Consider the following 21,902-nt stretch of genomic DNA (forward strand, 5'->3'; position numbering starts at 1 on the left):
GACTGAAGATACCGTCTGCTCAGGGAGGGCTGTCATAACGTCACACCGCGTCACTGAATAAGAGGAGACACGGCATGTGAGGACTGGGGAGCAGTTAGAACGGAATAAGAATAAGAGTGTGGTAACTAAGGTAAGTGTCTGGGGTTGTGAGGGGGGAGGGGCCCTGCCTATCTTGGCAGTCCCGGGCCCCATCATTTCTGATGGCAGCCCTGCTGCTCCCCATCCTCACAGACTTGTGTCCGTGGTGAGGAGTACCCATTCTGGGATCCATAACGGACGACCCTTGTCTAAATGAGTCGTCTCCAGCCACCAAGCAAGGGAGAGACACATCTCTGGTGAGATGTGAATCATCTGATGCTTTATCCGATGATACTGACCATCCCACTGGGCCAGGATCCACAGCTGTAGGGACCTGGAGTGGAACTGGGCATAAGCCACCATGTTGAATGTGGCTACCATGGAGCCCAGTATCTGCATTGCCAAGTGAACCGACACTGTTTGCTTGCAAAGTAGATTGTGCACACGAGACTGTAGTGCTACAATCCTGTCCTCTGGTAGAAGAATCCTCTGTCCCAGGGAGTCTAGAAGCGCCCCCAAGTACACCATCTGCTGAGTTGGAGATAGAAAATACAATTTACAATTGATTACCTAGACGTGTTCCTGTAGACAGACAATGGTCGTCCGTAGATGACATTGTAACATCTCCTGAGATTGTGCCAATATCAGGAGGTCGTCTAGATAAGGCAGTATTCTGACTCCTTGTTTTCTGAGATGAGCCGTCATGACTGCCATTATCTTAGTGAATACCCGTGGGGCTGTGGCCAGACCAAAGTGTAGAGCCTGAAATGTTGCTGATCTACCGCAAACCTGAGAAAGGCCTGGTGGGATCTTGCAATCGGGACATGCATATATGCATCTTGTATGTCCAGTGAAACCATGAAGTCTCCAGCATAATTGACCGTAGAGTTTCCATACGGAATTGGGCACCTTGATGAATCTATTGAGAGACTTCAGATTCAGGATAGGGCGGTGTGACCCATTGGGTTTTTGAATCAAAAATAAATTTGAATGATACCCCTTCCCTGTTGCATCACAGGAACGGGGACTATGACTCCTGATCTTAGGAGTGCCCCAATAGACTCCCGGTAGGCCAAAGCTATTTACCGGGTCTGCAAAAAACCTCTGAGGGGGATGCCTTAGAAATGTGATGGCATAACCCTGAGAGACCAGCTCTCACACCCAGGCATCTGTAGTTGTCTGCTGCCAGGCCTGGGAGAACTGTAAAAGTCGGCCTCCAACCCTAACATCCTCCTGGGGAGGCCTGCCCCATCAGACAGTAGGCTTGGAAGCCGGACGTTTAGTTGACCAAGATTTCTTGGGCTGCGGTTTCCTGTGGAACTGAATCTGTCTGGCAGAGAACTGTTTCTTTGTCCTACCCTGTGGACGAAAGGACTGAGATGACGACTGCCTCCTAGAGGTAGACGTAGATGGCAATTCAGCAGACTTTGGTGTTGCCAAAGAACTCATTATGTCATCCAATCATGGCCCAAACAGTACCTTCCCTGCAAACGGCAAAGATTCCAGAGCCTTCTTAGACCCTGCATCCGCCTTTCAGGTCTTTAGCCAAAGGGTTCTTCGGGCTGCAATCGAGTTAGCCGACACCCTAGAAGCCAGGATACCTGCGTCAATTCCCGCTTTCCGCATATACAGTACATAGCTGCTTCCCGTATCTGGCCGAGAAGGGACTGCTGCTCTCTGGTTGGATCAACTATAATATCCTCCAGAGATTTCATCCACTCCTCCATAGCCTTGGCCACCCAAGCTACAGCCGTAGCTGGCCTAGTAATAGCTCCAGATAGTGAAAACATTGATTTCAAGTGATTATCCAGTTTTCCGTCTGTAACCACTTTTAAAGACGATGCTGCAGGAATGGGCAACGTAGCGCTCCTGATTAATCTTGTCACATGAGCATCTATCGTTGGGGAAACTTCCCATTTATTACACGCTCCTGGTGCAAATAGGTAGCTTGTCCCCGGGAGCTAATGCCATTTTCATCTACAGTGGCCTATGGGCTATTGTTACGCAAATTTTATCAGAGAGGGATCCGAAGCGCCGGACACCACTGACGCATGCGGAACCCGACCGCGTCTGAAACCGGAAGCATAATGACAGCGTTAGTTATCGCTGCTTCTAGATCTTCATCGGGATAAGCTCTTATTGGAGCCTATGTACTGTACCAGCAAGATTTTTTGTTAAATTTGAGTAAAAATATTAATTTATACTTTGTGACTTTATATCATCACATTATACCCACATTAAAAATGCGGGATGTAATAAATAGGGCCCTATATAGTGCAAAAGCTCCTCCATTAAAGCTTGCAAATGGACAAAGACAAAGGGCCCAAGTAACTGGGTCAGTGTTTGAAAATGTGCATTTTTTTTCAGTGATATTTTTCATGAGTTTTAAAGCTGTCATTTTTTTTTTTAGGACAAAGCCAGGTTGCATACTGTACATAATAATAGATTTATAAAACTTACCCTATAATGGTATTGTGTCTATTGCAGTGGTTCTCAAATTCGGTCCTCAGGACACCACACAGTTCATGTTTTCCAGGTCACCCAGCAGGTGCACGGGTGTATTCATCACTCACTGACACATTTTAAAAAATCCTCAGGTGGAGCTAATTACTCCACTTGTTATTCTGTGAGGAGACCTGGAAAACATGCACTGTTTGGGGTCCTGAGGACCGAGTTAGAGAACCTGTGGTCTATTACATAAAGGTAATGGCAGTTCTATTCATTTGTTTATAGATCCCTTTAGTTCTAAAAGTCCTAAATCTCAGAGGACTATTTGGTTCCGCTCAACAGACCTCTTTTAATCTTAAAGGTTTTTATTACAACAATTATAGATCAAACATAAATGTCCAAGTAGGACAGGAAAATGTGGTAATAAAAATAAGTTAAGATAAACATACTAGTCCTGAATGATCAAGCAGACCCGTAATTAGACTTTCTGGTGCTCTGTGCCAGAGGGAGCATTGGCCTCCCACACCCCTCCCCCCCCCTCTGTTTTTGTAAATAGGAACATAAGATAGTGCACCTGAAAAAGGGCCATGGCCTCATGGGAAAGGGCCAGAGACCAGGAGATGCTGGGGATAAAATAAGAGGAGGCTACAAGTGAGAATGATAATGAACAGAAAAATTTACAGGCCCAAACATCACCCCCTGCCCTGCGGTGCCCTGTGGCATGATACTGGTCGCACTACCCTAGTTACGGCCCTGCAATCAAATAAATGTACAAAGAAGATATTTCAGAGAATCAAGTAAAAAAAATATATCTACATATATCTACAGCAGGTTGAAAGCTTATTGTATGTTATTGAAGGCTACTTTGTAGAGATGCAGACAACGAGTTGATTTTAAAATCAATATTGCTTACATCTAGGCCTTTAGTATCATCATTCCAAATTATTATTTTTTTAACAGTGTTTCTAATAATTACTGATGTCTGGTGATGTCATATTTTACATAACTACTTAATACTGTACTTATAGAATCTATGTCACAGTATTATCATTAGCATAACTCCCAACATTATCTTCTGGGTGACTGGGGATGACAAGTGCACGTCAGAGTGCTCTCCCAACTCTAGAAGATAGACGTGACTAAATTTGCAGGTTCGTGTGTAAAAAGAATGTAAATATCATTACAAACATGCAACCATTCTAGTACCACCCTATTAATTACATTCAACTTGCACATAGGTCTCCTAAATCCTGTTCTCATTTATGGCTCAACTTAATAGTGAGGGGAAACCGTGTCTGTCTTCTTTATTGCATGTTTCCGTTTTGTGTGTGTGGGCAATGTGCAGGTCTGCCCTAATAAATGTATAGGAAGAGTTTTTGTTTTAAAAGAATCAAGTTAATTTCCAGGACAAGAACACATATAAACTGTAAATTACCTTTATTCTCTGGAACTTAATAATGGAAGTATATAAGTAAATGACAGTTCATAACTATTGTCGTCTTACCAGCATGAAGATATGCCAAGTCTGGGTTCTCAATGTCCAAATGTTGTTCTTTCAGATGATTTCGAAATTCCATTGGGGCATTCGTTCCATAACTACACTTAGGACAGTTGTACATCTTCACTCCATCGTGCTTGCCAGTGTGCAAAATATGTTTACGAACGTTTTCAGCACAGTTCGACCTAATGTAATAAAATATCTCATATTACTATGTTTCAACCTAAAGGACCACAAAACTTAACCACTAAACTTAAATGACATATTAATTTATATAAAAACAGTTATGAATAGTCACAGTGACAGATTTTGCCACGCCTCCCGCTATGAATCATTATGCCGTAAAGGGTTAATGAGTCTACACTAGCGAGAGAGATAACAAAAATAAATAAATAGAACCAACGTACAGACCTCTTTGTGAATTGGCACTGGTTTGGTGGTGCTCCCAAGGTTTAGTTTAGTACTTTACAATTTAGTGTTCCATGCATGTGTCATTTTGCTCAAACTATGACTTTAAACTAATTATTTTGTGACAAAAGTACTAATGTAGTGTCCCCGGTACACTGTGAGCAACCGCGATGCAAAGAAGACAAAACATTTAGAAAAAAACAATCACTATATTATGACAGGTGTCTCTCACCATATTATATATATATATATATATATATATATATATATATAAATAAAAGAAACGATAGTCTAGGCACCTGGCGCTTCCTGATACTTTAGATATCCAAATAGTATTCAAATGTGTCCATTTAGAAAAAGTTCATGGAAAACAACACACTTCTCCCTGTATAAGAGATGGCAGCTTTCTCCTTAGGGTGCTGGTTTGAACAAGACAGCTAAGTAAATCTGAGAAATGGAAGAGAGGACGATGCGCCTAATAGTGTAATAAATTACATAATATCTAAAAAAATGCCTAAGACTGTAAAAATGGCACAATAAAGTGCTAGGTAGTGCAGTCACTCAATATAGTAGTCCGTTTTTAGTCCATGTATTGGTGGGTGTCCTCCTGTTCCCCTTGAAGAAGTCTAAGAAAGACGAAACGCGTTGGTACCTCCTCCACCCATCAATACATGGACTAAAAACGCCCCCCGGACTGCCCACTTGTGCTTTTTAGATATTATATAATTTATTCTGCATATTATACTCCTCTCCTTATTTTTAATCCTTTTTGTAATGTATCCTCCCCTTTTTTTTTTTGTGGATTCCTAACTGAATATACCCCTTTCTCCCATATATTCCAATAAATGTATTTACCTTTTTAATAACTCTATTAGGATTTTTTAATTAGTTATTTCAATTATAGTAATATCCTCTAGGAAGAGGGTAATATATCAACTGGCCATAAACATCACAGGTACATCACTGGATTTTAATATACATATTTTGCATTGGTTCACTCTCTGAAACACTGGAACACCTAAATTGGAATATATCCACCGACTATACTCCAAGAAAATATCTGGTACTTAATTAGGCGCATTTTCCTCTCCCCCATCTCTTATATATATATACATATATATATATATATATATTTATATATTTATTACTGGCTGTCCATACAGCTTATAGACGCCTGGTGTGATAGAGACACTCCGAGAGGATTAACGCACTGTATTTTTCCTGTACATGTTGCATATTAGTTGCATCACAGATGCAGTGAAAAGACACTCACAGTGAAGCACCAAAGAACTGAACATGATAAAAGCCGCGGTGACTCACATCAGAGCCCTTTTTACACAGATTCAAATAAATATGTTAGATATGTATTATACTTGATAGTTTTCATTAAAAAACAAGTTATGCACATAGTTGCCTACACTCCCGGAATGGTGGCTCCCGAAAAACGGGTGGCGATCCCGGCCACCCAAAAAAATAGGCAAGTCTCCTGCACTTCCCTTCATTGCCACCAACCCCTGTGACCCCCACTCCACCTGCTCGCAACCCCCCCCCCATGGCCACCCACTTATAGAGCACAAGTGGGCAGTCCGGGGGGCAGATGATGTGATTCGCGGAGAATGGCGTAATCGTTGCCCCGCTCCCTTGCTATACAATGTCTGTGTTCTCGCCACTGTATAGCGGGGGGTGAAGCCACAATAACGCGATTCTGCCACCATGCCCCCCTGAACCGCCTACTTACTGGACTACCATGCTCTCTCTCTGCCGACCTGGCAGTATCGTTATGCAGCACTGTACAATTATTAAAAGGTAGAATAATACCAATCACCCCATACTTACCTACTCTGCGGAAGACTCACAATTTCCAGGTAGTCCAACCACCCCCGGAATAGTGGGCGAATCTCACGCATCCCTACCAGTTCCTAGTGAAGTGGGCCAGATGGGGAGATAATACTCGGAATCGATGGCTCATAGGCAGGTGACAGGGCTAAAATAATGTGAATCACATAGACTCCAGCCCAGCCCTCAAAGTGGTAATCTGCCTCCTCTCCCGGGGAGGAGAATGAAGAAGTAGGCAAGTATGAATCATCCAGTTATTATATTTCACACTGACAAAAATAGAAATTAATTGTATATTGTCACTACAGTTTATAATCAAATTACATACTAGTTGTTCTGTAAGCCTCCAACACACAAAAAGAAAAGGTGCGCTACATAGAGATGACTATAAAAAGTAAAATTATAAAATTAAATGGAAACATACTTGACAGCATGTATGACTTCCATGGAAGACCATGGAAGAGAGCGTCCGGAGGCAATTGCAGAAAACATAGTGAAGTAATTTGCACCATTCTGGCAAGGATGTAGAGAGCCTGGCTGGGCCCATGTACTGGTAAGGAGGGCATGGCCTAATGCATACTTGCCTACCCTCCGGGGACCTGCGGGAGGCTCCAGATTTTTAAAGTAACCCCCCGCACACCTGGAAGAGTAGGCACTTCTCCCGCAATCTAATCACTTCCAAGTGAAGTGGCCAGAATGGTGAGAATTTTCTCGGGGATTGGTGGGTCCGTGAGTAGGTGGTGGGGCCTAATGATGTGATTCTGTGAAAATTGCGTCATTAGGGCCCTCCCCCTAGTCAAATATGCGTGATTCCCGTCATTTTTCCATGAGGGCGAGAGAATGACATAGATAGTCTGGCCACGCCCCCATTGCAGAATAGTGCGATCACTCTCCCCCCTCCTTCAGGTGCAGGCATGGAGACTGCTGCTGTGCTCAGAGGCAGCAGCAGGCTTCCTGTACTCACTGCAGCCCAGCACACAGCAGTGTGTTGGGCACTGCTGCTGCCGCTGACAGTACTAAGATGGAAGGGGTTGAGTGATGGACCTGAGACCCTGCTGGGTACCCGTCTCCCTCCTCTCGGCGCCCCCGCTAATCATTGCCATGATTTGTGGAATTACACAGGAGAAGTGGAGCCATGATTTTTTTTTCTCAAACCACACCCAAATCACAAGGGAAGTCTGGGAGATTACACAAGTATGAAAAGCAGGAAACAACACAGGAAACATACAGGTACCAGCAAACTTGAAAACTGTTCTGTAAAATACTGTCTGAATTATTTTATTCATACTCAAAAACACACTGGAAACACAATTAGGGAAATTGAAGAGCATGTGCACACACAAACTGTTGTGGGATGGAAATTTTAAGTGAATGACCAGCAACATACACTAATAGTTTAGTTAATTTTACATTTACAAATTATTTGTGACCTGGAACACGATGTGGTGAGATGGCAGGAGGGGGATTGGATGTGCTAAAGTGCAGGAGCTTTGCTTGCCCAATCAGGAGTCGGGTAGGTCTCCCAATAATCCGGGAATATACCGGACATTCTGGGAAGGTAGAAGAAAGGGCTATGTAATATGTATTGGTCTTAATCTTGCTGCACCACAAATTCAGCTACCTGATACTGATACATTTTACTAAATTATATGCCATACTTTAGATCTACATCAAACCTTACACACATCATATAGTGGACGCACACACTGAACAGTCTGTGAACACACAAGACAGAAATGAACAGGGTAAAATCACATGTCCCACTCAGGATGAATTGAGAAATAACAGTTGGCAATAGCAGGTCTATAGATCACTGAAGACTAATGTCCCCCTTGTGTGATTAGGTGCAGTCAATACCAGACCAGCTCTCTTATTATTTGTCAGGAAGAGTAAAGAGCAGGGGGTACATTACTGGCATATTGTGCTGTGGACAGAGGTAAAGAGAAATATAGCAGGTTATACTAAATGACCACACAAAACTAAACAGCCGGAGCCTTCTGGCAGCTCATGCTGGAACTTGCCTAAATGTCCTGTCAGCTCCAACTTACTTAAACAGTGTACAGTAGCCAACCATCATTCAGCATAGCTGTTGTCAGCCTGCTTTCCACTTATGGTGAATGGTGGTTGGCTACTGTACACTGTTAAAGTACATGTTAGTGACTCCTTAAAGATTAAGGGAAATTGTTGTAATTTTCTCCTATAGACAGTCTGAAATATATGGGATTCCTTAATAATCAATATAATTGATTTGTTTGTATTCGAAAGCTACTCAGAACCAGGAAAGACCTGTAGAATGTGTGTTATTTTGTAAATGCTAAATATTACATGCTGAGACTATATGACTGATATGAAATCAGATATCACATTTATTACGACAACCCATAGAAAAAGCATGTCACAAAAATCCAATTGCGGCATAATGCGACTACTGTATGTCAGCATATCTGATCATCTGCTGGGCACAACCATGATTTTGTTTTTTTGTTCAAAATACTCTTTAATTAAATAAGACATAAATTGAGTGATCAGTGCAATAAGATATAACATACATAAAATGGTCAACAAAGCCTGCTGCAGTTTCGTATTCCAAGGTTTCTTACTCTATACCGCATGGGTGGCCGGACTTTTGTGACCTGGAATCTATTTTTTGTTCACTTACCTAGCGGTGATCTACCAGCGTCAATGGGCCTGATTCATAGGTGGACGCTATGCCGATGTTTGTGCAGTTAAACAATTTATTTTTGTTACTGCAAAATCTCCTAACTGTACAATGGCAATCACACTTACTTATGGTATCGCTGGCATTAAAGATATTTTTGTAGATGTAAATCCTTAAGAAATTGCCACCGCGCATACATAGAGTCCACCACTGATAAGGCTCACAGGCGCTATGCTGCACACAGGCGCACTGATTGCGTTTTCCCAACAGCTCTCACATACATAAAATACAGTAGTATTATACAACAGCTCTCACATACATAAATACAGTAGTATTATACAACAGCTCTCACATACATAACATACAGTAGTATTATACAACAGCTCTCACATACATAAAATACAGTAGTATTATACAACAGCTCTCACATACATAAATACAGTAGTATTATACAACAGCTCTCACATACATAACATACAGTAGTATTATACAACAGCTCTCACATACATAAAATACAGTAGAATTATACAACAGCTCTCACATACATAAAATACAGCAGTATTATACAACAGCTGTCACATACATAAAATACAGTAGTATTATACTGTACAACAGCTCTCACATAAAATACAGTAGTATTATACAACAGCTGTCACATACATAAAATACAGTAGTATTATACTGTACAACAGCTCTCACATAAAATACAGTAGTATTATACAACAGCTCTCACATGCATAAAATACAGTATTATACAACAGCTCTCACATACATAAAATACAGTAGAATTATACAACTGCTGCCACATACATAAAATACAGTATTATACAACAGCTCTCACATACATAAAATACAGTAGAATTATACAACTGCTGTCACATACATAAAATACAGTAGTATTATACTGTACAACAGCTCTCACATACATAAAATACAGTAGAATTATACAACAGCTCTCACATACATAAAATACAGCAGTATTATACAACAACTGTCACATACATAAAATACAGTAGTATTATACTGTACAACAGCTCTCACATAAAATACAGTAGAATTATACAACAGCTGTCATATACATAAAATACAGCAGTATTATACAACAGCTGTCACATACATAAAATACAGTAATATTTTACTGTGCAACAGCTCTCACATACATAAAATACAGTAGTATTATACAACAGCTCTCACATACATAAAATACAGTAGTATTATACTGTACAACAGCTCTCACATACATAAAATACAATAGTATTAAACAAAAATCACAAGCACAAAAAACATAACAAAAGATACATCCAGTCATTTTGACCTGTACAGAGTTGCCACAAATCTGCATCCCCCCCCTTACATCCCCCCATACCATAAACTTGTAATAAACTGTAATTATCTTCTCTGCTTAATAATATAAGGGGTTGTCTTATTTAAAAAATAAATACATCAGTCAGTCACTCAGTGTTGGTGCGTGGAGTGACATCACAGCAGGAGGAGGTTGTGCCGTGGCAGCGTCACCCTGCAGCCTCTTTACCACACATATCACACAATCACTCCCCACACACTGGGAGCGGCTCCAGCATTTGCAGAAACTTTGCTGCTATCAGTCCTGGAAAGGATGTGCTTGGTACTGTGAGGAGCCTATGTACTGGTGGGACAGCAGCTCCCCATGACACTCCGCACACTTTGTGGGGCCAGGCAGCTGAACAGCACACTATATACAAAAGTGCACACTACTCTCATGAGACAATCTGTCACCTCCACTCTCCACAACCTGTACAGCAGAGACAACACAGAGCCGAAGACGGTGCATCCTCGGCCGCATCCACAGCTCTTACACTCCCGTCTGCTCATTGTACCACACGAGCGGCAGGTAGCAGCAGTCTCCACTCCATCTCTCCGGGTGTCTGTAGGACGCTGTACACCCTGGAAGTCAGCAAGGATGGAGGACCCCCCTTTGTGGGCTCCTGGCACTTCCTGTCCGAAATGAGCGGGAGGCATGTCCTGATGCCTCCCTTTACCCGTGGCGGTCCCCTCGATGACAGGTGGATCCAGCGCAAGACCCATGTCCCTGCTCCACAGCCCAAAGGTTGAGCTTGGAGCTGGGGTGACATTTAGTCACTCAGAATATTTTAGTTTTGGGGCAGATGAAAGATAAAAACCACTTACTTATGGACAACATATTAATATAATGTGCCCGTAACAAGAGGTTATGTTTATATTATGGCTTAAGTGACTTTTGAATGTACGTCCTCCACTTCCTGATCATTAACCAATGACAAGAAGGGAGGGGGGATATAAGGGTTTGAATCCACCAGGTAGAGACACACCTTGAAAAAGACTCAAGCAGTTGAAGCACATTGGTGGAAGGTGAGAGCTGATAGACCAGAGGAGAACATCTGGACGGATGATCCGCATGGTGCTATTACAGGTTTTAAATTCGGATTGAAACCTGTTTATTATACGCATGCTGGTGTACTGATTACACCCTTATCTCTGGCACGCAGATTAATCCCACTAATTGTGGACATGTGATGTTATGGCATTTGTTTGAATTCAAGTGGTACTTCACTATATATGATTTCATCTTATTTCCCTATGTGCTGAGTTTGGGAACTGATGAATAATCAAAGGAACAACACAGATTAATTGTTGTTGATGAAGACTTTTGAACTGGCATCAAAAAGACATGATATATGAGACTGAACCAAATTGGTGAACCTGTGGATTGCTGTATGTTTATGATTCAGGTGTAATCCATTTGAGAGCAACTGAGCCACTGTTTTATATTGTTACCAGTTATAGGAGTTAGTGATCTCCTTTTTTGGGTCATTTAGCAGCACTCATTGTGAAGCTTGAATTTTCCAGCCTTTATAATGCCTCTAAATGGTTGTTTGAACTTGCAGCGAGTTCAAAACATAATTATCACCATTAATAATTAATTATGTAATGATGAATAGACCCCTTAATCCTTTAATATTGACTACATACTAGCATTAAAAGAATGCCCCATGAAGGAATCTCTTGTTGTTATTAGCCTGGGCTAATCACTATTTTTTGAATATTTAAATATGTGTCTAATGACTTGTTCACTGTAGAAGAAAAAAAAAAGTGGTCATTTTTCTAGGTCAAATAACCTTATAAAAGTTTTAAGAACTGGCAACCTCCAAGAGCAATGTCTGAAGTATTGTTCTCTAGGTAAAAATCATCCGATAAAATAGTCTAAATTACATGGGTGCATTTTAAATATTTGTGTCATTCTGCAGTTATCTGGATCTCAGTTTATTTCAGTATAAATGGACTTTCGTGAGCAATTTAGGAACTATGCACCACAAAACTTGGTGTAGTCATATTTTGCAAATCACCAGTAAAATATGATATAATCATTATTTCCTCATTAAATGAATGCTTTAGAAAATGATGGTTATTAAAAACAAGTTAAACCTTATAAAATTAACTTGATTTTTAATTAATTTGGGACATGTAAAAGTGTATATACACATTCACATTAATAACTGCAAACTTATTAACGAGATCTATTCAAATATGCTTAAATTATTTAGAATCTTTTAATTACAATAAAATTAGGGTTTATCCCACTTGGGGCTGATGTGAGCCCCTACGTAAGAAAATGCCTAATGCATACATACACAAATCCTAAATACCTAGCTGATGTAAATGTGTACGTTTCGGCGTTTGGTGTACTGATTCACATACAACATACACTGGAATGCAAATGCATCCCAAACTGCATGTTTCATGAATCTAAATAAAAATGAACATAACGTCTGCAGAAAACAAATGTAAACATGACAATACATTTTAATACACAAATACTATTTACTGGATTTGCTGTTTTACGTTAACAGCTTGAGCACCCTGTCATTAGATCGCAGTACCAAGTAAATTCACCCCATACTTAATGGATGACAAGCTGATCTTTCCAGCTACCTAAATATTGTTTCACAATACTTCAGACACTCAGAAGATGTATCAAGCCGTGGAAAGAGGTAAAGTGGACAAGTTGGGCGTAGCAACCAATCAGCTTAATTTCATAGATTTTGCTAAATAAATGAAAGAAGTTTTGGGCAACTTCCCTCTTATCTCTCTCCAAGGCTTGATACATCTCCCTGACTGACTTTTGTGATGAGGTCATAGTAAAGGTTTTCTTCTGACTACTCTGTTTTGCTGATAGAAAATGTAAACTACAGTATTAAGTTCCACTGTTCCAACTCTGAATAGGTATTTGCAAATGCAGATTTTTATAATTTCATCAAACCGACAGCCCTGGCATATTATTATTTCCCATCCTTAATCTGTTAAACATCCAACAATACCATTTCACTAACTGGAGACATTATTCCAAGTCAATTAGAGTTTCCAATTGTATAGGTTTACAGAGTAGTACTACTAATCTGTTGGTGATCATTAAGGGCCTGATGTAGAGATGCACACAAGTCTGTTTTGTGGAAGGATTATGCTCCACAGCTGAGTATACGCAACACAGTCACATCACCAATTGCAGATAAATAGGTGTAACTGGGTTGTAAGGCTAGGTTTGGTTATGTAGATGGAATTGAGGGCTATGCAGAGATGTGCTTCTGATCTCAGATGGATCTCTTGTACCAAAGGTAGAACTGGAGCAACTGTATGCTGATAATGATGGCAGCTATGAAGCCAAGCATATGGATAAGGACAGTGCAGCAGCATTGCACCGCCCTTAACCAACTTTACACACAAGCGAATATCTGAATTTGGGGCCTGATTCAGAGGTGGATGCAATGTTGATGTTTGAGTAGTTGAGCGATTTCTGTATACTTTGCATGGGTATTTCACAAGGCGCCAAGTTTTATTATCGACGGTGGTTGCAGCGTGGACTTGGGCATAGTGTGATTGACAAATAGAAAGAATAAGTGGTCCAATAGGCGCTGTCCCTTGAATGGAATATATCTATCTCCTCTAGACTCAGGCACTGGAGATCTACCCCCTTGGGGGAAGAAAGAAGCAAAGACACAAGTTTGCTAATTAGTTCTCAATATCTGCGTTCTCAACATTAGGCAACCTGGAATGACCTTGAACTCACCTAATAAAGGTGAAATGCATTCACTGAAAGGTATTGTTCATATTTTCACACCTTCATATTCTTATATGCAATGGTAGACACACGGCGATGCAATGATATATCTCCCCCTTGGGGATAGACTCCCCTGGGTACAGGTATAGATGTTCTTCAAAAGGAATCTTTTTGTTTCAGTAGATCCATGCACCGATTATGACGCCATCATGAGTGGAAACATCGAGAGTTCCAGATAATTTTCATAAATGAGTATTTATTCCAAACGTATTTACAGTCATTTAAAACATAGTCCCAAAAAGATGGGTCTTCCAAACACAGAATGGTCTCACAAGACTAACTTATCCTCCTCACCCAGAATGAGTAAGATTTGAATAGTCCTAGCTGATGGAAAAATAGCTAAAATGAGTCCATACAGATGGAGAGTCCCCCTTCACCACCAACGCATTTCTGACCAATAGGGTCCTTCCTCCACACCCTGAGTACTGCACATGCTCAGGTGATCAGAGTTGTATACTCACAGATTATTAGTACTGCATATGCTCAGGTGATCAGAGTTGTATACTCTGGGTGAAGGCTAAAATTTTAAATCTATGCACAGTGTACATCAAAGAAACAACAGGACTCGCGGGCTTCAGGAGCAGGGGCTGGTGATGTCTACAAGAGCAATTTATGGTACTTTGACCTGCTCCGGCTCATTCGCAACCAAGAACCACAAAGAGCTTCTCAGTGTCTAATGGTTGAGAATGTGCCAGGAGAGCTGGAAGAGGACACAGAGGAAGTGGGAGGATTGTCGTCTCTTGATGTGGTAGGTACAGACACAGTGCATACACAGCAAATCAAATGTTTGTTAATAAAGTTTATTTCACAGTCCCAAATTGTCCACCTTTGTTCATTGGAGACAGTACTCCTGCCATGGCACTGCCCCAACTCCATTAAAATAGGCCAGCTATTGATCACTGACCTCTTTAGCCCGCACCACAGAGGGCATTTGAACTGTCTCCTCTGGCTGGTCCGGGTATCTGGCATAGCTGTGCTTGATGTCCTCTGTTGGCTGGTTGTTTTATTTCTCAGAAAATTGTGTAGGACATAGCATGCCAAGACGACCGAATCAATTTTGTCTACACGCAGATTTATTGCCGTATGGAATATTCTGAACCGGTTGCTCAGAATGCCGAAGGCGTTTTCAACAATCTGCCGTACCTGGATAGCCTGTAGTTATAGATGCGCTTTTCTTTAGTCAGGCCCCTTTGCGAGCATGGCTTCATAAAGTGTTCATTTAGAGCAAATGCCTCGTCAGCGACAAACACAAAGTTAAGGCCATGCTTCGTTTCCACTGTACCTGCAGTTGGCAAATTCAGGCATTTGGAGGTAAGTCTCTCATAGAAAAGGGTATTGTTAAAGGATCATCCGTCAGAAGTACGGCCATTTTTCCCTACATCAACAAATATAAACTCATAGTTGGTGTTCACCACCGCCATCAGTACTATACTGAAAAACCCCTTGTAATTGTAATAATGCGATCCGCTGTGGGCAGGTGGGATAATACGGATATGTTTTCCATCAATCGCTCCGCCAGAGTTGGGAAAGTTCCATCTCTGATCGAATTCCTTAGCAATGGATTGGCACTCCTCCACCGTGGCAATCCATTGCTGAGGGAAACTAGAATAAAATTAGAAAAAAAACATATCATAACATGTTATTTATGAAAAAAATGTCTCCCCTCCAACAGTCTGGTACACTTGACCTGGACCTAAGCACTACCCCCAAATGGCTACCATCACCGAAAACTAGGGAGAATCCAGTCAGCCTCCTACCAAGTGATGATATAGGCGCAAGGCCCCAACCAATCAGTCTTCATCTGGACTAATGAAGCAGGTGGAGGAGGCTCTCCAAAAACCGCCTGTTCTGTTTCATAATCTGGGCACCCATATCGCCAGTTTGATCCATGCTATGGATCCGGAACAGCAGATCCATGCTGAAAGCATCATATATGAAACAGTGATTAAGGGTAAAATGAAACAATTGGCCAGTACGACAAGGCTTACTGATGAGCCTCTGCCCCAGCCAACTGTACAGCCAGTTCAGAAGATTGGGCCTTCCACATCACATTCAAACCTGCCAGCCACCTACCAAGCCCACTACACTCATGGGTCCAACCCCATCGCAGGCTACTCTCCAACCCACTTACCGTACTCCCCAACCCACTTAGCCCTTCACATCCTCAGAGTTTTTGTTCAGAGCCATGCTGGAAGAGGACGAGGAGCCACCTCAATTTTTTAATTTTTGAAATGTTAATTTAAAAATATGAACAAGTTAGCTACTCTATGGTATACGGTGGTGACGACGCAAATTGGGCACGGTCACTAAATATATGACGTAAGGACAGATTGTTGGAAGCCGGGGCCACAATCTGTACTTGCGCCATGTTTCTTGGCCTATTCAATCCGCCGTCCGACCCACCGTATACCATAGAGCAGCATAACTATTGGGAGAGCTAAAACTTGTTGATAATGCAGGTTTTATATTAACAATTTATGCCATGTTTGTTAACACTAAGAAAATGCAGCCATGTTGGTAGTCACATTTCAAATATGCAGCCATAAAGGTTGCTATGTTGCAAATATAGAGCCATATTGGTTGTTTTTTCTACATTTTGTTAAAGTAGTGGTACTTCTAGACATTCACAAAGACTTTGCAGGTGTCTGGAATGATGACGCCCAAAGCCTGGGGGGAAATGAGGGTCCCAAACTTCAGGTCTTCAAAGGACCTTCCTGTAGCCAGGAACTTCAGGGCAGCAATGAGCCTCTCCTCAGCAGGGATGGCCCTCCGCATATTAGTGTTCTGCCTCTGGATATAGGGGGTCACCAGCCGCAGCAACTCCTGGAAGGTGGCGTCATCCATGCGCAGGTAGTTGTGGTAATCGTCCTGGTAGTTCTCCCTAATCTCCATGAGCAGCAGCATGTGGGAATGAGTCTCCCTCCTCATCATCCACTCCTTCGTCCAGCAGGACCTCATCCTCCTCCTTTCCTCAGCTCCATCACCTTTCAGCTTCACATAGCCATAGGCTAGCAGAAGCTTATAGCGATAGGAATCCATCACCACAGAATACAATTCAGGCTAAACACACTGTTCAAGGCAAGCCAAAAACAAAGAGCACAATAGCAATGTACAGCGTTCAGCAGGTATACATCAAGCCTCACTAGTCACAAAGCAAAAGTGCACAGACCTAAAATGGCGCCTGCTCTATATACCGCCTAGTTAAGCCCTCCCATTATTTAAATTCCAACAGATGCATCATGAGGTTGTTTGCTGCAAACAATATATAGTTAACGATTTGCAATCATTAACGAGCCATCTATATGGTTTGGTCATTTGTACAATCGTTCCATGTGTAGGCACAATATAGATTGTTCTGGATTTCAAGGGAAATTGCAAAACGACATCGGATTTTATGCAAATCGCAGCATGTGTGAAGGCCTTTTCCCTGATCTTGCCACAATATAAATATAATGGTTAATTCCTGATATGTCTTGGTTTGTAGCACCTTGTAAATCAAAGCCATTAAAACAGGCTCATGCACATTACAAAGCTCCTCTGTTCATTATATTTAGTGGCATGTCTCTGGCTACACAGATACATACGTCCGCTTGGTGAATTATAAGACAAGTAAACATCAAAGAATATTGCTGTAAAAGAAAAAATAATTTCACTAGAAAGCAAATGTTTCTTGATTTATTGCAATGTGGTGTACTGAAAGAAAAGATTGATGGAATTCCCAAAGACAAGCTGTCAGTGATATGGAAACAAATGAGGCAGAAGACACCAGACCCAAGAAGGTTAATAAGGTTGATTAACTCTAGCCAACAGCTCCACCAATGTCTATTTTCATGCAAGCCAGTACTAGAATGTTCGGGCAGCACAGATGGTGTAATGGTTAGCATTTCTGCCTCACAGCACTGAGGTCATAGGTTCAATTCCCACTATGGCCCTAACTGTGTGGAGCTTGTATATTCTCCCTGTGCTTGCGTGGGTTTTTTCCGGGTGCTCCGGTTTCCTCCCACACTCCAAAAATATACTGGTAGGTTAACTGGTTCCCCCCCAAAAATAAAAAATTAACCCTAGTGTGTGTGTGTGTGTGAGCATGTGTTAGGGAATATAGAGTGTAAAGCTCCACTGGGGCAGGGACTGATGTGAATGGACAAATATGCTCTATAAAGCGCTGCGGAATATGTGTGCGCTATATAAATAACTGGTAATAAATAAATAATGTTTAGAACTGATTAACGCATGGAAATAGGTGAGTCCCCAAAGCAAGTTAATCCCTCTAGAGTTGGGGAGCCACCATACTATTTATTGGTATCTTTGCTTTAGCAAGGACAGGACAACCTCAACGTATCACTGGCATTTGTAAGGCAAGAAAATCACTGCAGCACCAGACAGTCAGCAAACAAAAATCATACAAAACAAACCATACATACAAACAAATAGAACAAGGGCATATGATGGTGACAGGAAAGATGGAGACATGAGAGAGACAGAACTGAGGTAGTGAGGACCTTCTTCATGATTATAGTCTAGAGTAACGTGTACAAAATCATACCTTTTTTTAAACAAAAGAAGTGGAGAAGCAGGTGGACATCACACACTGGCACATACAGAGTGATAATGGCTACATATTTGGTGTAGACATTTTATTCAGTGACTTACTATTGTTGAAATGGATGGACCCAGTATATATACTTCCATCCATCATGCTAGTAAACCTTAAACAGTACCCCATTCCTGAAGGGCAAAAAGAGTTTAGAATCTATTCAGGAACTTGCCCAAGTGTAAGTGTGATTGCTCAGGTTCTTTCTGCAAAGAAAGTAGATGATTGTCAGGGCCGTAACTAGGGTAGTGCGACCTGTGCCATGGCACAGGGCACCGCAGGGCAGGGGGCGCTGTTGGGACCTGTCAATTTTCTGTTTATTATCATTCTCACTTTGCTTCCTCTTCTTTTATCCCCAGCATCTCCTGGCCTCCCCTATCTATTCCCTGGCCCATCCCCATGAGGCTATGGCCCTTTTTCGGATGCGCGTCTTATGTCCCTATTTGAAAATCGTGTGTGGGGGTGGGAGGGGAGCAATGCTCTTTCTGGCACAGGGCACCAAAAAGTCTAGTTACGGCTCTGATGATTGTGGTCTCAAAGTTATGTCTTTCTTGTTACGGCAGTGCTGGATATCTTAACTTTGGTGGAGAATTTTACACAAGAAGCTGGAAAGTATGATGCAGTAGTGGATTTTGCTAATGATTTTTTCTATCCAAAAACTGAAATGGGATCTTGGGACCAGTTTGCATTCACCTATTAAAGACAGCAATAGATGCTACCTGTGGTACCTCAAGCATATCTCCACCCTTCCACCGTATGTCTTAGATCAGTGGTCAATGACTTGGCTCTGTTGGATTTAATATCAACAGCATTTTACTATATTTAGGACATTATGTTTACTAGTACTAAAGAACAAATTGAAAATAATTTACTTTGCACCATTTTGTACATTAGGAATGCATAAACAGGACCAATGAGATGGGCCTTGCCCAACTGTGAAATTAATGGGTGTTATATGGTCAGAATCTGGTAACATTTCACAACTATAGTATTTTGGAGTACATTGATAAAAACAATACACCTACAAGATGTGAAAGATGCTCAACAGTTGCTGGGACTTTTCAGATGTTGGTACTTTTAGATCTCATATAAGACAGAAAAAAAATGCGGTTCAGCCAAAGACAATGACCTGAAAACAGCCAAGGACACAATCAGGCAGGGCAATAACTAGGGCAGTGCGGGAGGTACAGATGCCCAAGGCGCAAGTCTGAAGTGGGGCATAAAGAATTTCTATTTTAAGTTCATTTGATTACAACTGAGGGCTTGGGGTTTTTTTCTTTCTTGCCCCAGGCACCAATATTTCTGCAATCAGGACACACAACCATTTAGGGCCTTTGCAAACAAATAAGCCAGATTTGGATAGCAAAATGATGGTGTGTCTGACCATTCAAACACCATTTCATGGGCGTGCATAAACTAGTCATTGTGTCCTCCTATGCATGATACCTCTCTGCGTGTCAGGAGAGCTGCAGTGTTTGCGGCTGGTAAGACTTGACTTACATGCTGCGTGACTGCCTGCTGTGCGTCGATGGTACCAATGTTTATGCTATTGCACGCCATCGTACGGATATGAGAAGGTAGCAGTGGGTGTCCCTATGCTTGGGTATGCTTTAGAAGGCAATGAGCATATTTTATCAACTGTGATCCATGAGAGTATGCAGTTGCGTTTCCATTACCGTCCATCTCTGAATCAGGCCCTGAATCTTTGCTCTCTTCAACTCCATGTGCCACCTTTTGCCAATAGATCACCGGAAATATGGAGCTGCTGGAGATATCGGGGGACCCACCGCATGTTTAGAGATGGCCCGCTGCACACTAGTGCTCCCAAGTCTTATAATGTCCATGCTGCAGACTGCATTAGCTAGAGAAAGGCATGTTTAGTATACCAGTGATTATGAGACACTTATGTACAACTTAAGGGGCAGGGGTGTCTTAAGAGAGGATGGAGCCACTGTGCATTTCCCGTCCGAGGCCCCCTCCTCTCTACCCGGCAGCCGACTGACGCGGCAGGTCATCACAGCATCAGTAGACTCTGGGTACTAGAGTGTGCCCAGAGTCTACTGTGCATGCACAGATTGCTGGGGAAATGGCGCGGCTGCCATTTTCCTGGCGATATCCTCACTGCGTATTCGTCAAAACGACGGAAAAATGGCCACTTTGAGCAGCGCTGAGACACCCGTTGCAGGACCTCGGAGAGGTAAGGTTTGGATAATGTAGGTGCAGGTTGTGCGGTGCGGGCCCTCCTGGACCCAGGGGCCCATGTGCACAGCACACCCTGCACCCATTATAGATATGCCTCTGATGAAGGGTCATTGCTTGAGTAGGTGGGTTCTCTGGTAAAAGTACCATAATTTTCATACTACATGGACTGCTGCAGAATTTAAAAGTTCCTCAGTATTCCACAGAGTATAAGGGAGCATTACTGCTGGTGTGAGATCTCCCAGCATGACACGACTACACACAGACACTTGGAATCTGAATTACTTTTAGCCGGGGACCCAGTCTACCATTGTGGATTGCTTAGCTTTGGAACCACACCTGTCGTTTGCTGCAAAGAATTATATCCCTCCGACAGATAATAACAACAATCAGTGGAACCAGCACCCTTTGGGACTTACCACCTACTCGGCTCAATGCTACTCATTGCTATTTCTGCATAACAAGCGGTAAGAGACTTTATAACAGTTTCCATTTAACCATACTGAGGAACTTTTAAATACTGCAGCAGTCTATTCGACGAATCAGTTTTCCATAGACTCTCTATTGGATACTTATATGCCAAATTGTGTCAGCTTTTAGATACATTTGATCACAGATCTGAGCCATAAGGTGCCCACACACATAGCGATATTTTACACGATCTGGCCGATTCCGGCACATTGGAACGACAGATCGTGTAAAATATGGCCAAATCATGAGGAAATCGTGAGTCCTCACTCACGATCATGATGCGATGCACGTCCCCGCTGGTCGCACATCGCATCTTCAGATCTGCCGTGCAGTAGGGCAGATCTGACAATCTAGGACGCGATGCACTGTAAAAAGTCTGACTGCAGGAGAGATCGTTTGAAGATTGGACACCAAATCGTGTGCAGATCGTGTGGAGATCGTGTGCAGAGCTGCCGGGGAGAGTTTCAAGGGAAATCGTACACAAATCGTACACATCGGCTGATCGTGGGCAGATCGGTATGTGTGTGGGCACCTATAGAGCCCGACATTGTAGATTGTTTCTTAAATTTAGGCTTGTATTTTT

The 21,902-nt window shown here is 42.0% G+C and overlaps 1 protein-coding gene across 1 annotated transcript in view; it reads right to left on the bottom strand.

The window, feature by feature from the left end:
* Positions 1 to 21,902, bottom strand: part of ZNF407 (zinc finger protein 407) — a 626,800-nt gene that overhangs the window by 144,019 nt on the left and 460,879 nt on the right. The window contains exon 8 of the mRNA XM_088475920.1: positions 4,031 to 4,209. Coding sequence (XP_088332046.1) covers positions 4,031 to 4,209 — 179 coding nt within the window. The remainder of the gene's footprint in view (positions 1 to 4,030; positions 4,210 to 21,902) is intronic.

Source organism: Taudactylus pleione, unplaced genomic scaffold (assembly GCF_031769625.1).
Source record: "Taudactylus pleione unplaced genomic scaffold, aTauple2 ptg000179l, whole genome shotgun sequence".
In the NCBI taxonomy this organism is placed as follows: domain Eukaryota; kingdom Metazoa; phylum Chordata; class Amphibia; order Anura; family Myobatrachidae; genus Taudactylus; species Taudactylus pleione.